The following is a 21,275-nucleotide window of genomic DNA, read 5'->3' as shown; positions in this document are numbered from 1 at the left end:
CGGTTCCCAAGTTACGGCCATTTATCTGTCGACCAATATCTGCGAGAGAGGGGGACGGGAGAGGGGGGATGAGAGTGGGGGCGAGAGAGAAGGGCGAGAGAGGAGGGGCGAGAGAGGAGGGGCGAGAGAGGAAGGGCGAGACTAGGGGGGAGAGAGGGGGGCGAGAGAGGGGCAGAGAGAGGGGGGCGAGAGAGAGGGGATGAGAGAGGGGGCGAGAGAGGGGGCGAGAGAGGGGGGCGAGAGAGGGGGCGAGAGAGAGAGGGGCGAGAGAGAGGGGGCGAGAGGGGGCGAGAGAGAGGGGGCGAGAGAGAGGGGGCGAGAGAGAGGGGCGAGAGAGAGGGGCGAGAGAGAGGGGGCGAGAGAGAGGGGCGAGAGAGGGGGCGAGAGAGAGGGGGCGAGAGAGAGGGGCGAGAGAGAGGGGCGAGAGAGAGGGGCGAGAGAGAGGGGCGAGAGAGGGGGGTGAGAGAGAGGGGGCGAGAGAGAGGGGGCGAGAGAGAGGGAATGAGAGTGGGGGTGAGAGGGGGGCGAGAGAGGGGGCGAGAGAGAGGGGGCGAGAGAGAGGGGGCGAGAGAGAGGGGGCAAGAGAGAGGGGGCAAGAGAGGGTTGCACATACTGGCACTCATCTACGGGCCCGCACTAGTAACATGTAATGACAATATCCTGCGAAAAAAAGAGGCAATTGTGGCATAAAATTAGTAAAACAAAATGCCGATTTGGAGGTACAGTAAGTCCTCGCTAACCGGAAGTTCGCATATCGTAGTTTCGATTATTCGTAATTTAGTTTTAATGACTAATTTTTCAATTATCGCAAACATTTTATGCCTATCGTAATGTCATTGCAAGGAAAAACGCAAAAAAAGTTTCAAACTGCCTGCAAAAAACAACAATCACACAGGATGCGCATAAACACACTTTCACTTTACTGCGCAAGTACTGTATGCTGTACTGTACGTATTCTCTTCACGCTCGCCTGCATACCTTCCAGTATGAATCCCAAGCGACCCGCAAGTCTTTTGCCGAGCACACCTCGTTTCAAGAGACAACGAAAGGCTGTCACATTGAAGGTGAAATTGGATATAATTAAAAGACATGAACGAGGTGAAGGGACAACGGAAATCGGCCGCGCGCAGCAATCGCTGCATCGACTGTACATTCGATCGTTCAAAGTTCGGCAAAGATAAAGAAAATATCACAGATTGCGACCAGTTCGAGTGCAACGACACTAACGAGAATGAGAGATGGTGCCATGCACAACATGGAGCGTTTATTATGTGTGTGGATAGAAGATCAAACTAAACGTCGCATGCCTTTATCTCTTGTTGTGATACAAGAAAAAGCGCGTCGTTTGTGGAACGATTTAAAGAAGAAACAGGAAACTGAAGGAAAGGGTGAAGGCGCAGAGACATTCACAGCTGGCCGAGGCTGGTTCATGAGGTTTTGTCATCGCGCCAACCTCCACAACCTGAAGTGTAGCGGTGAGGCAGCAAGTGCGGACCATGCTGCCGCATCAGAGTTTCCAGCAAAGTTGAAGAAGATGATCGAGGAGGGGGGTTACTCACCGAAGCAAGTCTACAATATTGACGAAACCGGATTCTTTTGGAAAAGAATGCCCTCCCGTACATACATCGCACGAGAAGAAAAGACTGCTCCAGGGTTTAAAGCAGCAAAGGACAGGCTGACCTTATTACTCGGTGGAAATGCAGAAGGGGATGTAAAACTCAAGCCGCTTCTTGTTTACGTTTCTAAAAACCCACGAGCGCTAAAGGGTTGCCTCAAGCCACAACTTCCCGTAATATGGCGGTCAAATACAGAGGCTTGGATGACTGGGGCATTGACCCACGATTACGTGATCAATTACTTCTCCAATCATGTTGAGAAGTATCTCCAAGGAGAACAACATTGACAACAAATCTTTGCTGCTTGTAGACAATGCTCCTGCCCATCCTCAGCAAATGGAAGACTGGTGTGAAAACGTGCAGGTAGTATTTTTACCACCAAATACTACCTCACTTTTACAGCCTATGGATCAGGGAGTTATTGCTGCTTTTAAAGCCTATTATGTTAAGCATTCCATGCTGCAGCTTATCAAAAAAACTGATAAGGACAAGCTATCAATCAAGGAGTTTTGGCGAACATACAACATAAAAATGGCTTTGGAAAACATTGAGGATTCATGGGCGGAGGCGAGTGCCTCCACAATGAACGCTGTGTGGAAGAAAGTGTGGCCTGAGTGTGTCCACAATTTCACGGGGTTTGCTGATGTTCCGTTGATTACAAGTCAAATTGTAGACCTGGCGCAGGAGGCTGGTTTTGAAGAAATTGACGAAGAGGACGTGGATGACTTACTGGAGTCTCATGCAGAACTCTTAAGCAATGAAGATCTTATGGAGTTGGAACAGCAGTGGGCTCTTGAGGAAGAAGAAGATGCTGTGACACCTTCATCCGAGCATCTCACCATGAAAAACCTCAGCCAAATCCTCAGCTCGTTTGAAAATGCCATAGAATTTGTTATCGAGCAAGATCCAAATCTTGAAAGGAGCACTGATTTTAGCCGTGTTGTTAATGATGCCCTTTGTTGCTACAAGGAACTTTATGCAGCAAAGAAAAAGAAAGCCATCCAGCCCACTCTCCATGCATTTTTCAAGCCAAAAGATGCAGCACCAACTCCATCCACCATCCAGGATGCTCCTTCAACCAGCTGCCAAGAGACCGTTCCCACTGGTGAAGAAAGTGACAGCACAGTGTCAAGTGAAGAGGGGGACGATTCTGCCACTCCGCAAGTGTGACTTGTCCACCGCAATCAACTCCGTTCCTCCAGCCTCGGGGTAAGTCTCCACGACTCGAGGAGTGTGTTTTGTTTATTTGTGTTTATGTCCAAAAAATTTCAAGCCAAAAACACATCCCCCCTTTTACACATTGGTTTCTATGGGAAAATATGTTTTGTTTAACACAGTTTCGCTTATCATAAGGTTTTCCAGGAACGCAACCCTTGCGAAAAGCGAGGACTTACTGTATTCCGAGGGTCTTTTACCCCTTGGCAGCATAAAAGTCCATGAAATACCTTGCATAATATCAATTTCTAATAGTAACCCTGATATTTTCCAGTTTTCCATGATAACAGTTCATTTTTGCATAAAAGATGCCGATTTAAAAAAAAAAGAAAGAGATTTTTCACTCAAACCGCGCACATGTCAGAGAAATGGTTAATTTACCTGGTTGTGAACATTCTATCATAGTTTAACTGACATATTCTTTAATGAGACACCCTGCCTGATGAAAATAATCAAATTTGGCACTTTTAAAACATATATTGGGCACTTAATAAGAGAAAACGTACAAGTTTTTGCTAAAATTGCACAAAAACTGCCAAAATTGGGGGTATTTTGTGGGTCGTTAACCCCTTTAAAAGCCTAAAACCCCCTGAAATCTCTTAAAACATGTCCAATACATAGAAATACCCTGAAATATTCAACCATTCTACATGTATTTTATGCTTATTGAAGTAAATAATGAATGATTGAAAATGGCCATTTTCTCTTATGTTACCAAACTCAAGGGGTTAATTTACCACTTGTGCAGAATTTCAACAACTACAACCTCAGTTTTCAAAAACGAGACATCCATACAGTTCAAATGAGACCTGTTTCAGCTTGTTATATCTCCGGTAGGGGTATCTCCTAAATTAGAGCCCTTTTTCAGCCCCGGCCGCTACACTAATAGGCCTGGTGTCGGCGTCACGGTTAAGGTGCTTGGCCTAAGATTCTGGAGTTTTGAGTTCAAGCCCCTGTCGGTCCGTTGAATTAACACCAGGTCGGGTTGAAATCAGCATGTCATCCTTCTGAGGTCGGCAAAATGAATACCAGCGTGCTGGTAACAGGGGCATTGTATCAGCGGCACAACCACACCCCCAGAGAATGACGCAGCCAAGCAGCCACAGGTTGCATTCAAATAAAATAAAAAAACACACAAATACATCAAACCTGCAAAGCAGTGAGTGGTTCAGTTTGCATGACCATCCCTCCTGTAGCCAACGGTAGATTGACCTCTTGGCATTGCCCAGGGAGCAGCGGAGCAGAGAGGGAGAGAGGACATGTGGGTGCAAGCCCAAAACTATATGGATCATCAAAGAGAAAAGACAAATGAAAAAGGGGGAACATTAGAAAGCAAAACAAGAAAAAGACATTATATCCTGAAAGTATTTGTAATCCTATAAGACTCTCACACAACTGTTCCATCATGCTGGCCCGTGTCGATACACGTCTATGCATTTTTTTTTTTCAGAGCTTTGCCTGTTGTGGTTTAGTTGCAGTGCAAATCCCGCGAGAGGAGCCATTGCGTGGTTGGACAGCGACAGCTCCATGCACGGTGACCCCTGTCGTCTGGAGAATGTTCCTTTCACTTCCAGCCCTTTGCCTTTCAATGCTGTGAGCCATACCTGGAGGAAGTGGAATGAGCAAATGAAAGACATGTCTTCCTTTCATCGTAGATTTTCTTGCCAAATTTATTTTACCACAAAATATCCTTATGCTCTCACGAGCGAACCAACAGGAAGTGTCTCTGACAAGCCATGTTGGAGGTGAATTATTGTAATTACACATCTTACTTTAAAAACACAAATGTTTCAGCCGCTTCGAACTACAAACCGTCCGAGTGGCAATCGGCGAATGTCACTCGCTTGACTCCCGAGCTGCTCACCATTTTGGGAGAGGTGATGGCAGGAATTGCACCTCCACCGAGGTCAAACAGGTCTGCTAGAGCTCCTGAGGGGACAGGGATCGGCTGTGGGGCCGGGAGGAGGTTTGGTCCACCTCCTAACTGGTACGTTCATGGGATTGACAAAGGAGATTAAATGAGGGCAAACTGATGACCACATTGTCCTGTGAATCTGTGCAATCCAATTAATTTCATCACAACGTTTATCTTTGCAGCCAACTTATTTGGCTCCCACAAGCTCCGCGAGTTGCTAAGATCTTCCACGAATCCGATCCCGAAAATAATCCTTTAAACAAAGTGCCCAGACTCGATCATTGAAATATTCTGGTTTAGAGAAACCAAAATGCATTAAACTTCACCACTGCAAAGAAACAATTAAATAAAAAGGTCATATAAATAATATGCACGCAGAGGGAAGTGGGAAAGGAAACTGAGAAAAATATGAAGCAAAAGTGGCCAAATAGAAATAGAAATAAATATCAGCCACACAACAATTACATACAGTATATGGGACAGGGAAAAGAAGGGAGAGGGGTGGAAGAGGGGAGGTGGGGGAGAGGGGAGGTGGGGGAGAGGGGAGGTGGGGGAGAGGGGAGGTGGGGGAGAGGGGAGAGGGTTTCAAGAGAAGGCTGACCATCATCTTGAAACGAAAACGTAAGAAGGGCAACGAGTACTGCTTGCAAGTAGCACAGCCAATATTGCAGACACAGGGGAAAGTATTTGAAAAGAATTCAACCAACCAGATCGGTTCCCATCAGATTGAGCATTCCCAATGGTTGTACAATTGTTGTTGATGCAGGGGTTGGGCAGACATCAAGGTTCAAAAGGTCACCCAACAAAGATGCTGGTGGTGCAGCGACTGGTGGTTCAGCAGGAGTTGAAAGTTGAGGGGTATCACTGCTGGGATAGGAGTTGAATGGAGATTTTAAAATCACTCGTTCTTCCTTCCTTCCTTTGTGTACATCTCCGGACGTGCATTCGTTATGGCACGGCCGAATTGGAAAAGCTCATCAAAGCACATGGTATTTGCTCTCGTCGATGTTGTCCGGTCTTATCGGTGAGACACAGATAAATGCATACTAGACGTGCAGAACAGAGCTGACCACATACACACCACTCCTTAAACTGCAACCCTCCCCACCGTTCACTCAACCACACCCACAGCTTAACTCGTCCACACACTTGACTTCCTGACATTGACGTGTACATGCAGCAGCTGGTGGCCTCGCTCACAGACGACGATACGCACAATGGCAAGGTGATGATGAAAACGCATGCTCTGTTGTATACTTCAAGCAAGTGCAGCCACACATGCCCAACCACACTCCACCTAACTACTACCTGTAAGGAGGATACATCTTAAAAGCCCAACTACATCTCTCACCCATCTCTCCAATGCCTCTGATTCGTTTTTACTACCCTCCATTTCTCAACATATTGATGGGATGAATAAAATGATTATCGGTCTTAAGTTCACATAATCCAGCTAAGCCTCAGTTCTCACTGACCCTATGAATGCCTGTGCTGCAGGATTTTCCAAATATCATCATTTGCACCCCGGCACGAATCACCACTCAAGATCCTTGTATGAACTTGTAAACCCTTAACGTTGCCAAATCTTACCCAATTCCCCCGATCTCTCCCCGAGCTGCAGCTGCAGTCACTCCTGGGGCACGCACTCCTTCAAGGAAGGCATGAGGGGGCTTGTGGTAGATTGAGGAAAGGGTGGATATTTGAGAGATCAAGGAATCGAGGAGAGAACGTTCAAGCATGTCGCATTCTTCACTGATGATAGGTTTTTCAGCCAAAACGACATCTCTGGCAGCTGCCGGGTCGGTGGAGAGGAGGCGCCAGTAAATATAGCCCCTGTCTCTGAGGTCAGGGTTGTCCGAGTCCTGAGTTAAAAGTGAGAATAAAAATACTAATAATCAAAAATAAGAGAATACAAATCATTGGTGGATATTCCAAAGAAACAACAGAAATAAAACCATGAAAATAACGAGAACGGCACTCGGTGGAGTGCATACCTCTGCCAGGCTGAACAGTTTACCTTTTGTATCCCACCGACAGGCTGGATCTGGATCTGGACCTGAACCAAAATCGAAATGGATTGTTTTTGTCACCGACTCAAGTCATCCACCTAATTTTGCCACAATCCGTCCATTACTTTTTGCGATATCATGCTATATATTGTTTTTGGCCCGATCTCTCAATGGTGAATAATCACTTAAAAAAAATTATCGGATCCAGATCCAGGTCTTCACCAAAATCGAATCAATTCGTCCTCGTCATACAACCAACATGTCCACCAAATTGTCAGAATCCATCCATAACTTATTGAGATATCTTGCTCACAGACAGGCAAACAAAGAGACAGACAGGTGTGAAAACATAACCTTTGTCCACCTTCGATGGCAGAGGTAAAGATGGAACCAACCAAATAGCAGGTAGTGCTTGACAGTGCAAGTTTTATGACGAGTGTACAGTGTTACCTGTGTTGCCAGACTCAGCACCTGCTGGACCAAGGTTTGCGTCTCAGCAGGTTTTTTCAGAAAAAGCTTCACAATGGCAGAGAGCAGCTGCAGCTGAACCTGCACCCACAGCAAGCGGCACCTCGTCATTAGCACAAGATCACAGCACTTCGGTCCAGTGAGGAGCACCCGACACCAAACCCTGGCACCTGTGGCATTTCATCGTGGAAACCTTCTAAGAAGGCAGTGAGGATCTCTGTGGCATTCTCTACTCTCTCTGCATTCTCCCCTATTATCCACAGCATGGACGCACGAGACTCGGGTTCATCCAGGCTTTCCAAGGAGTCGCATAGCACCGAAAGGATGGATTCATACCTGGAAAAGGTACATTTGTTATGAGCATGGTACCAGCCCAAAAGCAAGTCTCGTTCAAAAAATATCAAGGAATATTTCAGGTTGAAACAATCGTAAATAACACAACAAACTTATGTTCCTTTTGAAAAAAAATAACTTGAAATTCTGGCATACTCTAGAATGCGGCACCATATACACAATGGATTATGGTTGGATATGACTCAGCCGAGGGTCAAACCAAGAAGTAGACAACTCAGGGGGTGAGACACCCCCACTGCCTGTTTCATAGACTTCATTTAGCCAAATGCGAAGTGTTGGAGCCAAATGAGGAAAATTAAATAAACAAAATGAAATGAAAATAGAATGAGAAAGAAAAAGCTTTCTCACTTGCTTGGGTATTTGCGAAAGATGTCCTTGATAACCACCACAGCTTCTTGCAACACGTAGCTCACTTTACTCTGCATCAGGTCGAGCAATAACGAAATGCAACGCTCCGCACATTGCTGTGAAAACATGCCGTCGGCATCGGTCAGCCATGTAACCTTACGGTCAATTCCCACCACTTGGGCCAAGTAGATGTACAGGTGTTATCCTCGAATCAGGAAATTAAACTTTCCCGGATTTTGATTGCATGAAAGTCTCCGTGTGTGCCCAAATCAGTCAAACCAGCGTATGCAGTGGAAATTGGACCTCGGGTAGCTTGTATACAAAAGTAAGCATGCAGTCCTAAATGCTATATTCCAATTGTATAAGGATTTCAATTTTTCCACAGTATTTCGAAAAAGTCAAAGTGTACAACCAATAAGAGCGTGGGAGGAGGCGGTGGGGGAAGACTTTAACAAAATGGCCACCAGTCGGCCATCTTGGATCTGATCTCGAAAAAAAAAAAGACGACGTGCATATGTAAGGAAGGCATCATTCATTATTTGTGTGCCAAGTTTGAACATCATCAGTAAACGCATGTCCGAGAAATGGTTGAGGACGTGTTCGACACGGGGTTTGTTTGTTTTTTACAACTAAAATGGCCGCCAGTCTACCAGTCGTCATCTTTGATTAGATCACATAAAAACAAAAAGTGAGGTGCACAAACTGCACATGTAAGCCATCATGTACTGTGCTTGTGCCAAGTTTGAACAAAATCAGACCATGTATTTTTGAGTAATGGTTGGGGATACAGTCAAGTAACAAAATGGCCACCAGTCGGCCATCTTGGATATAATCTCAAAAAAAAGGACGTGCATATGTAAAGCATCATTCATTATCTGCGTGCCAAGCTTGAACAAGATCCGAGATCCGAAAAATTGATGTCCGAGAAATGGTTGAGGACGTGTTCACCACCGGGTCTTTTTTTTTTTTTTTTACAACTAAAATGCCCGCCAGTCGGCCATCTTGGATCACATCGCGAAACAAAATTATGCGCATAAGTACACCGGCATTTGTTGTCTTTTTGCCAAGTACGAATAAAATCGGTGCGTACACGTCTGAGATAAGGTTGCGGACGAGCATGCACACACAAAAATGTTGGGGGGCCAAGTCCAACGGGGGCGAATAAAAGCGACTGCAAGACAACATTTTAAACATTACAAGTGATGGTATCTGAGACATTGCAAATCGAAAGGACTTGGTTTGCACAATCCAGTACATTACTGAAAGAGTCACCTCGACCTTGATGGCGCAGCGTCCGATCGCACACACAGCCTTCCGTACAAAATCCACATCCACTTCAGCCGCATACTCCCGGAGCTCTGCTAGTACCTGGCAAAACAAGGTGATGGCTAAACAATGGGGGTTTTTATTTTATAAAAGAATGCCCAATGGTCATCAAAATGTAAAAAAAATACCCTGCCAGCTTGTAGCTGCGATAAACAAGTGAGAGCCTTACGCTACAGTCGCCATCATGAGTGAATGACTTGATTGGCAATGGGTTTATGGTCTTTGTTACTAATGGAGAGCACTTTGAAGTCTCAATTATTGTCCCAAGCTGCAGGGCCATAACTATGAATCGACCAGACCAATCTCCATCTAATATTCAGGTGTTAAAGTCGTTATGCATTAACACAGCAAAAGGGTAAATCAGGATTAAAAATGCCATGCACAACAATCTAATTCCACCTTTGGTTCCAGAGGTGACTAACTTTTTCGAGCAATTCAAATGATGTCATAAAACACGAGAGACTGATAATAAAAATCTTTATTCCATTCTTATTTAATTTGATTATTAAAATCTGTTCCGTCGTCATTTCTTTATTATTTTTTTTTCCTCGAATACATGGTTCATAGGAGAGCAAAAACAACAGGAGGTGCAGAGGTTACAGACAACAAGGTTGGGAGGTCGGGGATGTATGGACACCGAACATACTGAAGTGGCTTGGGGATGTGGGGTGGCAGGGTAGGGATGAGGAAGGAGATAGACTTAACTCTTTGTAATCTTTGCAGTTCGTAGCAAGGTGCATTTATGACCATCAGCAGCAGCAAAGATTACCTGAGATATATTAGCTGGTGAAGCAAGACGAACCATGATGTCCAGTTTTTCCAATTTCACATAGATGGGGTCGTTGTAGCGAACGAAGAATACACGCATTTCTTGCCGCAGGATTGATGGGCTGTTGAGAAAATGCAGAACAGTCCACAAAGCCAAATCATTTGGGGAAACAATACAAGCAAAGCACACATGCATAGCAAGTATACACAGGGGTGAGGATAGACGATAGAGCCTAAAAGAGAGCTTCCAATAGGAGATGATGAGATGTTGAGATGAAATTGAAACTGCAACTTTTGCGTAAAAATGACTTCGTATAAAAAAAAAAAAAGCAACGCTCCACAAGACAGAAAAACCTTTTGCTTCTAACATAACCAGCTTCTAACATGAGCATATAACTAACCTAACATGAATAACTAGGTTCTAACACAGTGGTTCCCAACCTTTTTCTGATCGAGTACCACTTGGAGGTCCCATACCGTCGCCGCGTACCACCTGGTTCCAGAAAAACTCAATTCGATAAAATATCAATTTATTCACAAGTAGAACACACAAATGAACTAACCGTCAACAAAGAACAAAATTTAATGCGAGGGCTGCATCTGTTTCTTCTCCACCAGCTGGTCGACGCGGGGCATAACTTTGCTCACAGCACATCGGAAAATCATGCCTGGGCGCAGCAAGACGGTTCCGGCTCTTTTACTTGATGGTCATCATGGCTGAGAACCCCTGCTCACACTCCCACGTAGAGGGGAAAATCAGTAGCTGGGGAACAGCGTGACGGGCTAGTGTCGGGTACGAGGAGGCCATGGTCACCCAGAAGTTCATAGGAGAGCATTCCTTGTGCTTTGTCTTTGCTGTCTCGTCAGCCTGGATATCTATGAGCTCCTCTTGTTCCCCGGTCCCGACAGGCAGATCGCCTGGTTCAACGGAAAACGGATTGGTGATGTAGGCACAACATGTAATGTCTGGGAAGTAATGCATCAACTCGGTCTTGAGCAGTGAGAGGTGACGGACGATTTCTTGGGAAAATTCATCATTGGGCTCGCTCTCAAGGGTAGTCAGGAGTTCGAACGTTCCGTAGCGTTTGCTCTCCACGTTCTTGATCCAGAGGTCCAACTACCGGACAAACGCTCCCAGCTTCGAGATGAAGTCTGAGACGGTGCAGTTGGGCCCTTGGAACGACAGGTTTAAGTGGTTGAAGACCCCAAAAATGTCCGACAGGTCGGCCAACCTTGAGATAAACTCCTCGTCCTCCAGATCTTTTTGAAAATCGTGTTCTTTTTTCCGTGAAGAATACGAGGAGTTCATCCCTCAGTTCAAAGAGACGCCTCGTCGTATTCCCCCGGGAGAGCCAGCGAACCTCTGTGTGGTAGAGGAGACAGGTGTGGTCGGAGCCGAGATCTTCACAGAGCAGTTTGAACAGCCGAGTATTCAGGGCGGATGTTTTGACGAAATCAACTATTTTGATTAATCGGTTCAAGCATGATAACAAATTCGGAGGGAGTACCTTAGTGCTAAGGGCGAATCTGCGTATGAAACAATGGACACCGGTGGCGTTTGGTGACACAGCTTTCACATGGGCTTGAAACCCTGACTTTCGACCGAGCATAGACGGAGCCCCATCTGTCGTGCATCCGACCAACTTTCCCCAATCCAGTTCATTATGCTTGAAGAAATTATCCAAAAGGTTGAGAACATCCTTTCCTTTCGTTGTACTGGATAGCTCCTGGCTCAGCAGCAGCTCAGTCTTCGCAGTGTTATTCTGTGTGAAGCGAGCGTAGACAAGTAGTTGACAGCAGTTGGTGACGTCCGTCGATTCATCGAGTTGGATTGCAAAGCCAAACTTTGAGGCTTTTTTTTTTTTCCATTTTTTAAAGGTTGAGCCCGAAAGTGCATATGGCAGCAAACGTCGCTGCCATATGCACAGACACGATTTTGAGGAGGCTATTGCCGACGTCATGTTCCAAAATTGTGAACTTTAGTCACCCTTTTCCCCTTTCTCCCTTTCCCCACCCCCAAATTTCCTGTGCTCGAGATAGCGAACACATTTAATGGCTGGGTTCAAGGAAGGAAACATTTTAATGGGGATTAATTTGAGGTTTCTTACTTTTTCAGTGACCTTTTCTCATGTCCTCAAACATCGCAGAATTTTTTTTTTCTTCAACCTACCGTACCTCGCCAAACATCCTATTGTCCCATACTAAACAATTTCCTCCTCATGCCTTACTGCTACCTGATCCCATACCTTTACACCGTTGTAACCAAGTTATGTTAGCACGTTACATTAGAATTGGACCGAATGAATCAGCATCTCAAGATGACATCAAAACGATATTTGCTGTTGTCACAGTGCCATGACGACGACGGAGACACTTGTGCCTTACTTCCAAGCACCACTCAACTTTCCCTAATATTAGGTCGTTTCAACGTTAATTTACCCAACCCACGTTGGATGGCAAGTCGAGATGGTACCACTTGCCCAAAGAGGGCAGAAACAGGAAGGGTGGAAGTACGTCACACGACACATCAAACCTGTGACGAGTGAACTTCTCTTGCGGTTGCTCCATGATTTAATATCATGTTCCTTTTTTAAAATATTTTAACCGACACAAAGCTCCGCCGAGGTCCGGACTGTCGGGAACCAAGCAACGTCGTTCATTCTTTTGGGCTTGACACAAGGCTTGTTGGGAAAGAACAATCCATATGTTGAAAACTCACATTGCAAGGACATGGGGAGCTTTTCATCAACTTCAGAGAGACTTCAAAAACGGGTTTGCGGGAGAACACAGATGTACTCGAACCTGGCGTGAAACCCGGGTCGAGTGGTGCGTGGAAACGAGGCTAAAAACAAACAAACAAACAAAAAACGCGCTTGCCGATCGACCCATTGTAGATCTACTCACCGCCTTTGCACGATGAGGTTGATGTTGCGAAGAGCCACGTACTGCAGCTCGGGCTCGGAAGCCAGCAATGTGACGAGTGGAGGAGCGAGCTTTTTCAGCAAGGTTTCCAGCGTCTCTTGATCCTCCAGGCGATTCGCAAAACCCAGCAGGACTTTGACGGCCGAGAGCACCACGGCGGGATTGGCGTGTGCGAGACGGGGACTGACCCTCTCGCAAACACTACAGGGAAAGGGATGTAGAAACCACAATTGTGATAACAGCCCATGAAGATGGTGCCGTCCAGGAAATTATGAAAAAGCCTGGCCCAGAATTTCTTTCCTCAACCATTGCGAGTCATTGTTTAAACTTCTTCCTGTACTAAACACTAGCGAACACATTTTTATTCCCCAAAATTAGACCGTTCATGAGTTGTCATCGTTTAAAAACCAAGAACGGATGGGCCAGCAAATGACGATCGACATTATTGGCTCATGTTGCGCGTCGAAGTGCCGTCAGCTTTCTCGCCTCTGTGCTTCACGAGCGTCAGCGGGGTTATAATTTGCCAGGCAGTCCAGGAGGAAAATCTGCCCCCACTCGTTGCACTCGTTCAGGGCGGTCAAAAGCTTGTTCACGAGGGCGGGAGTGAGCTCCAACAGAGGTTCCGAATCACTCTCACAGCTCTCCGCGATTTCACAAAGTGCGGCAACTGCGTTCGATACAACCTGAGGGTGAGGACGAAGGAGAACAAGAAATGCCATTTACAGATGATCGATCAAGCACTGCGGGAGCACGTACTTGGTGGCTTTTTGCACCATCATGGTACGATCTCCGTGGGATAGCCAAGACTCCGTAAATGCAGATAGTACAGGATACCAAATCACAGATTGCCTTTTGTTTATCTTGGCGTTGTTGTTGTTGGGGTTGTTGTTGGTGTTCATGTCGATTATACTCCAAGCTAAAGATGACGTATACATTGAATAACTGCTAATGTACTGTTGAATGTCATGTGGTGGGTGCTGACTGTCACCTGCGTTCATCAGATGTGAACTTGTTTGCTGGTACCACTAAGGTCAGCTACGGCGGACATTGGCTGGAAGATTTAAAAAGGAAGGAATTTGGCCAGGATACCGGCACACAATTATCTCTCCTTTTTGAAAAGTACAGTTTAAAAAAAAAAAAAATATCGTAAACCATCCGCAAGTCAACGCTAGCAGACGGCAGATGCTCAATAACATCTGCTGGGAAGGACAGCCCTCACGTGATGCATAGTCCTGCCTGTGAAGCACCGGATGAGGTGGACATTTTGAAGTTGGGTCTCAAATCATACGCAGACTAAACAGCTGCAAGACGAGTGCACAACCTGAGAGTTATTCTGCGAACGCCTCTTTCATATTCACTATAAGGTGTATAAACATTGCTGTATTGTTACATCTGCCAGCGAAGGTGGACGGAGCTTATGTTTGCACCCGTCTGTCTGTCGGTGAGTAGGATATCTCAAAAAGTTAAGGACGGATTCAAACAAAATTTGGTGGACAGGTTGGGTGTGTGACGAAGACAAATTGGTTCGATTTTGGTGAAGATCTGGATGTGAGAATTTTTAATTTTTAAAAAGCGATTCTTCACCATTGAAAGATGGGGTCAAAAACGATATGAGGCGCCGCGAAGAGGAGTGATGTAAGGGCCACATCGGCCATTTTGGAGTTAATGCCATATAGCACTATTTTAACCCTTCCCCTATCATCATCATATCATCAAAAAATGTCGCTTACATCATTGCTCCTCGCCGGGCCTTATTTATAGCATGACATCTCAAAAAGTTATGGACGGATCATGACAAAACTTGGTGGATGAGTTGATTAGGCGACAAGAACAAGCGGATTCGATGTTGGTTCAGGTACGGATGGAGATCCGGCCTGTTGGTGGAATACAAAATGTAAACTGTTCAGCTTGGCAGAGGTATGCGCTCTACCGAGTGCCATTCCAGTTACACTACTGCATTTGCTGCTTGTTATCGTACGAAAGTATAACTTCACTAATTCAGCATCTGATTCAAAACTGAGAAGTCAAATGCAGTTTTCCATTTTTAAAAGCATCATCAATCAGGATGGTTAAACAGATACAATTAATCTCAAATGGCACCGAGAAGTCCACTGGAGTAATAAAATAAAATTTAAAAAAAGGTGAAAAAAAAAGAAGTCCAAAACTCCCTTCAAACAACCAATGAAATCCCCACATTTAAATCAACAGAACGCAGAGTGTCTGTCATTTTTTCATCACCGCACCAATCGCTCTCCTACCATCGGGTTGGAATCGGAGAGCAGTTCCTTAAGGGAATCCAGAAATCCCTGCTCGAGGACCAGGCTTGGGCTGAGGTCGTGCAGCTTGGCGACACACACGGCCGCGGTCTTGCGGACGTAAGGGTCTTCGTCGCGTAGGCAGCGACGCAGCGGTTCGCATGCGTATTCCGCAATGCGTGCCACGCGGATACAACCCATGGTGCGCACAGCCAGCGCACGGATTAAAGGGTTAGAATCCTCGCAATCCTGCGAACGGACATGTGTGGGGTTCCACTTGAGGTACACGTTAGCTGGACAGCGAATGTCAACTTATTAAAGACGTCGTCACCTCGATTTACATTACATCACACCACTAGAAACAGCGGGGTGATCAGTATATCTGAGGCCTGCTATGAAACGTCAACGGCCAGCCAAATCACAACTATTAGTTTTCCATGTCGTTGTTCCAACACCCCTTTATTTTTTTCATTGAGGGTCTTAGGTTAACAGAGGATATTGTACATGTATGTCAGATTACAAGTAGGACGAGGACATTATGAGACGACGGACTTTACAAGACAGTACATGGGATAGGAACCTGGGATCCGCGTATTACGAGCAATGAGCCCAGATTTGAACACAAAACAGGTCAACCTGATGAAGCAACATTTGTTTTTCATTTATTCTTGGCCATGGTTTTGGTAAAACACTCTGGGAGTTTTCTCATCAATGTTTTCTCGTTCTGGTAGTTGATGGCGCACCACCGCAAATCCCCATGCTTTCCACCTCAAGCAAAGTCGAAAGATGGCAAAAAGTTCCACCAGGCCGATATCAAATGCCGATACCACCCAATATCTAATGTCTGGCAGAGCCGCAGGAGTGAGTTATGTTGGTTACCTTTAAAGTGGTTTGAGAATTTTAGAGTTCAGGGTGAACCACGCTTGGGGAACGTCACGGAACAAGTTGAGGCCGCTGCGGAACAAGCACTGAGCACCAAGTCGACAAGGCGATGAGGATGCCACAGAACCAGTGCTGGCCATGTCACAGAACGAATGTGGGGACGTGGGCTTCCAGGCGTGGTAATCACCTCCTCACTCACATTATCTCTTAAGCCGACTTTGTTAAATCCAACCACAAACTCTCGAGCATCAAGAGAATTGATAGTGATTCTCTGTAGAGCTAACTTATCTTCCTACACGCATCTTACATCATTGCACGTACCACCGCGTGCACCTCATTGACTCGTCCTGGTTTTCTGGAGTACCAACAGAGTCCACAACAGTCCTTTACAGGACACACACTACACTCACCCACATGCACTCCTTGTTTGTTACCATGTGAGCTTCCAGGTACGGGTGAGGCCGGGTTCGACACCACACCCCACCCCACCTACTTCACTACTCTGTCTATCACTCTTTCTCATCTCCTTTTCCCGGAATGACTGATGCGCCTGTGTGTGTATAGATTCTGTGACTAAGTCGACTAATTAAGGGGGCTTATGTGTCGGGTTAACAGCTTTCTTTTGTGACACTGTTTGCGTTGTATATGTGACATATGTACCTCTTTGCTAAATTTTTATTAACCATTTTTCAAAATGCCCGATTGTCCTTTTCCACTGGTTAGACATTACATAGCGTGTAATTAGTGAGCAGTTCAGCCTCGCCTTTTTGTTATGGTCAGGCATTAGCTAACATTCCATTTACAGTATCACTCGGCCATTTTGATTAGTAACAGTGGAGCATTGGGAAGCACAGTCCTTATCCATCCATCCATTGGGACCATATTCTGTGCAGAGCGTTGGTGCTGCCTAAGTAGTCTCATTGGCTACTAGTCACAATCCTGGACGGGTGGCCACTCTGACACAGTATACCAGCAAGCTGGCACTCATTTTGCCGACCTCGGAAGGATGACAGGCAGAGTCCACCCCACCTGGTATTAATTCAACAGCAAAGTGGGATTTGAACTCAGGTTCCCAGGACCCACTACCCTAACTATTAAACCAACACCAGGCATAGTGATCCTTATCTGGGGTGATTAATTTGCCAGAGAGGTAAAGCAGGATTTGGACGCTGGACCCTACCTAAATTAAGCATCTCAGACGGTGTCCCTGGTTGCTTTGCAACCCATCATGCCGTGGAGTTATCTGTGGTCCGTCGGCTTCAGGGTCGACGGTCGGGAAGTGGGTCTGAGAATTCCCCTCGTGACCCCCATCTACCGCGACTCGTGTATATATATACCATCAAGCCAGCCTCCAATCACTGACCGCATTTATCATTTATCAAGTTGGTCTGAATGGATAAATGCCAGAGCTCATTAACACATGATTAGTGGATGATAGAAGAAGAAGAACACGAGAGGGGATCAACTCAGAAATAATTTAGCACCAGGTGATCAATCCATTGACGGGGGATTCGAACGAGCTCCATGGTCTGCACTGATAATGTCTGCGATACACCTTTTGAGGACCCTTGGTCTAGGCCATGTTGTCAGGCCTGTTTCATGTTTACAATCTGTGGATCATGACAAAAAATAAAAATAAAAGTGTAACAAACCTTCGCATTTTGAATGGAAAGATCTCTTGAATAGAAATGCCATTAAATTACATCACAATCTCTTGCGACAAAGTTTGTATCATTGCTGTTAAGTGAATGTTTGTATTTTTTTTTTCAAATCAGATCGCCTTTTTTTTGGTATGGACTTCAACTGCAGATAAACGTTCCACTGCACGAGTCATTTTTGAATCGATTGCTCCGACGTCACAATCATCGACTATTTCGTGCAAAAACAAAATCGTTGAAGGTATAAAAAGCAAAATGTACATTTGATGTTGTGGGGGCTTGTAGGGATTACAAATAAACTTTTCCCGAGGAAATAAACGACATTTCTTCCGTTTTCACCTTCACAAACGTATTGACAGCCATGATTGCCATGTCCGGTTGGGATTTTGCATAATTCATCAGGTACAAATACACGAGTTTCTTCAGCTCCAAGTTGTCGGTCTGCATGCAGTTTACCACATCTGGAAACAGCGCGCTGGAAAGGAATCAGGTGCAATGGGGGAGGGCTCAAGTAAATAATGATGGCGTGACGACGAGCAACACTGAAAATCCTGCACTCGTTAAGGTACCGCGGTGTTCAGTGTGCTGACCCGTACTCAGGTGGAGACAAAACATCGGTTGTGAGATGCACAACAATCTCACCTTACATCCTTCCCCACTGTCATGGAGGCTATGACCTTTTTGACAGCTTCCTTCTTCTTTTCCTTTTTCTCACTGTTCAGTTCAGCTTTCAACTCAAATATCTCACCTGGTGAGTGGTGAGGTGATGCAGGAAAAAAAAATGTGACAAAACAAGCATTTCCATAACAAAACTAGAAGGGCACTCGTTAGAGCGCATACCTCTGCCGCGCAATGCCTGATCAACAAGAACATCTCGGGCACAATATATTTTTGAGATATCGGGCTATATATTGGTTTAGCCCGATCTCTCAATGGTGAAGAATCATTTAAGAAATTCTAATAGCCGGATCTGGATCCGGATCTTCACAAAAATCTAATCAGTTCGACCTTATCACACACCCAAGCTGTCTACAAAATTTCATCTGAATCCGTCCACAACTTTTTGAGATATCCTGTACACAAACAAATAAACAAAGACAGAAATGGGTGAAAATATGATCTCCGTCATCTTTGGTGGCGGAGGTAATAAAATGAAAAAAAAAAAAAAAAAGGAAAGGACATGAGCCTGGACTGCGCTTTGAGACAGGAGGTTGAAAAAGCAAAACAATGTGAATGTAACAATATACGCTCGTCTCACTCCGCGTGACGCGCCCTCTCGCCCCGCGTGACGCGCCCTCTCGCCCCGCGTGACGCGCCCTCTTGCCCCGCGTGACGCGCCCTCTCGCCCCGCGTGACGCGCCCTCTCGCCCCGCGTGACGCGCCCTCTCGCCCCGCGTGACGCGCCCTCTAGCCCCGCGTGACGCGCCCTCTCGCCCCGCGTGACGCGCCCTCTAGCCCCGCGTGACGCGCCCTCTCGCCCCGCGTGACGCGCCCTCTAGCCCCGCGTGACGCGCCCTCTCGCCCCGCGTGACGCGCCCTCTCGCCCCGCGTGACGCGCCCTCTCGCCCCGCGTGACGCGCCCTCTCGCCCCGCGCCCTCTCGCCCCGCGTGACGCGCCCTCTCGCCCCGCGTGACGCGCCCTCTCGCCCCGTGTGACGCGCCCTCTCGCCCCGCGTGACGCGCCCTCTCGCCCCGCGCGACGCGCCCTCTCGCCCCGCGCGACGCGCCCTCTCGCCCCGCGCGACGCGCCCTCTCGCCCCGCGTGACGCGCCCTCTCGCCCCCTCGCCCCGCGTGAAGCGCCCTCTCGCCCCGCGTGACGCGCCCTCTCGCCCCGCGTGACGCGCCCTCTCGCCCCGCGTGACGCGCCCTCTCGCGACGCGTGACGCGCCCTCTCGCGACGCGCCCTCTCGCCCCGCGTGACGCGCCCTCTCGCGACGCGCCCTCTCGCCCCGCGTGACGCGCCCTCTCGCCCCGCGTGACGCGCCCTCTCGCCCCGCGTGACGCGCCCTCTCGCCCCGCGTGACTCGCCCTCTCGCCCCGCGTGACTCGCCCTCTCGCCCCGCGTGACTCGCCCTCTCGCCCCGCGTGACGCGCCCTCTCGCCCCGCGTGACGCGCCCTCTCGCCCCGCGTGACGCGCCCTCTCGCCCCGCGTGACGCGCCCTCTCGCCCCGCGTGACGCGCCCTCTCGCCCCGCGTGACTCGCCCTCTCGCCCCGCGTGACGCGCCCTCTCGCCCCGCGTGACGCGCCCTCTCGCCCCGCGTGACGCGCCCTCTAGCCCCATGTATGACGTGAAACCAAAACACAAGACGTAATCTTGCTGTAAAAGTGCTGTGATTGAGTAGCTCTCTCATCCACAGCACTTGAGTGTTTACAGCCAATTTGTAAGATAACTGAAATAAAATTAATAAACGGTTTACCAAACCTGGAAACAAAATGGAAATAATATTTTCCCCACGAAAATCGGACAAAAATAAGAATAAATGAAAACAGAGAACGAGCAAACAAGACCAAACACAGTTGTTTTCATACCTTTTTTGGTGGTTGTAAAATACTTAGAATCCGTCATCTTAATTGTAGTTTATGAGGCTGGGAAGACAAAAAGACAATACACTTTAGAATACATTCAATTGGTTGATTATAAAAGCCATGGATATCAATATTTATAACAGAAACGGAACAACCATCACACTCGTATTAACAAGACAGTCGAGTTCCTCAAACGATTTGCTGTTTATCCACAGGTGAGCCATTAATTATGACTGCTCGACGTGACACCCGAGCTGTGACGTCAGTTTCCAACAGCGACAAGCTTGATGGGTAGATTTCAAATTGTCGGGGTATAAAGCAACCAACATGAGAAAACTACACAAAGCAACCAAGAAAGGCTACACGAGGTAAGCCTTTTGCCGTTTCAAACACTACCTGGGTTTCTCCACAGCTGCAGACATTCACAAGCAGTACATATTAAATGCTATTTTTCACATCGAGTTAGAAAGCAATAAATAAGCTGAAATACGAACTGTGCTCCAAACATTAAGCCGTTAATTGCAAGGTATTTGAATTTAATATTCACTCAAAAGTGATCTATCCCAAAGAAAAAAGAAATTGTGATAAAATTGGTTGCAGGTGTGAAATGTCTCGTGCCGTGATTGTTCAGTGTAAAATGGTCTCGTGCCGTGATTGTTCAGATGATAGATAATGTCGTAGATAATGACTTCCATTCATCCATCCATTGGGACCATACTTTGTGCAGAGCGTTGGTGCTGCCTCAGCAGTCTCCTTGGTTATTGGGCACAATCCTGGACGGGTCGCCACTCTGACAGGATACCAGCATGCTGGCACTCATTTTGCTGACCTCGGAAGGATGACCAGCAGAGTTAACCCCACCTGATATTAGTTCAACAGTCTGGTGGGATTTGAACTGAGGACCCTCGGATGATCCCAAGCCCACCACCCGAACTGTTAAGCCAACACCAGGCATATCACGACCCCCTAACTCCAAATGCAGGCTAAATGGATGTTCGAGTTTCTACAGG

The 21,275-nt window shown here is 46.8% G+C and overlaps 1 protein-coding gene across 6 annotated transcripts in view; it reads right to left on the bottom strand.

Annotated features, from left to right (window-relative positions):
* AP1B1 (adaptor related protein complex 1 subunit beta 1) overlaps positions 1–21,275 on the bottom strand; it is a 40,949-nt gene that overhangs the window by 16,873 nt on the left and 2,801 nt on the right. For 2 of the 6 annotated variants that reach the window (XM_085880927.1, XM_085880926.1), the window contains exons 2-17: positions 20,269–20,325; positions 18,379–18,484; positions 18,076–18,211; positions 15,200–15,445; positions 13,428–13,624; positions 12,924–13,142; positions 10,021–10,141; positions 9,198–9,293; positions 7,926–8,041; positions 7,394–7,559; positions 7,206–7,304; positions 6,337–6,608; positions 5,454–5,613; positions 4,696–4,815; positions 4,290–4,435; positions 3,981–4,110 (exon numbers count right to left, since the gene is read on the bottom strand). In XM_085880927.1, the coding sequence (XP_085737053.1) occupies positions 3,981–4,110; positions 4,290–4,435; positions 4,696–4,815; positions 5,454–5,613; positions 6,337–6,608; positions 7,206–7,304; positions 7,394–7,559; positions 7,926–8,041; positions 9,198–9,293; positions 10,021–10,141; positions 12,924–13,142; positions 13,428–13,624; positions 15,200–15,445; positions 18,076–18,211; positions 18,379–18,484; positions 20,269–20,305 (2,367 nt within the window). In that variant the 5' untranslated portion in view covers positions 20,306–20,325. Of the gene's footprint in view, positions 1–3,980; positions 4,111–4,289; positions 4,436–4,695; positions 4,816–5,453; positions 5,614–6,336; positions 6,609–7,205; positions 7,305–7,393; positions 7,560–7,925; positions 8,042–9,197; positions 9,294–10,020; positions 10,142–12,923; positions 13,143–13,427; positions 13,625–15,199; positions 15,446–18,075; positions 18,212–18,378; positions 18,487–20,268; positions 20,326–21,275 lie in introns of those variants that run through there. The other 4 variants (XM_085880928.1, XM_085880930.1, XM_085880931.1 and 1 more) reach the window with 4 other exon arrangements.

The sequence above is a fragment of the Eptatretus burgeri genome, chromosome 5 (genome assembly GCF_056783735.1).
Source record: "Eptatretus burgeri isolate ZD-2024b chromosome 5, Ebu_testis_v1, whole genome shotgun sequence".
Classification (NCBI taxonomy): domain Eukaryota; kingdom Metazoa; phylum Chordata; class Myxini; order Myxiniformes; family Myxinidae; genus Eptatretus; species Eptatretus burgeri.
The sequence above is the reverse complement of the archived record's forward strand: the minus strand, read 5'-3'. Positions and strand labels throughout refer to the sequence as shown.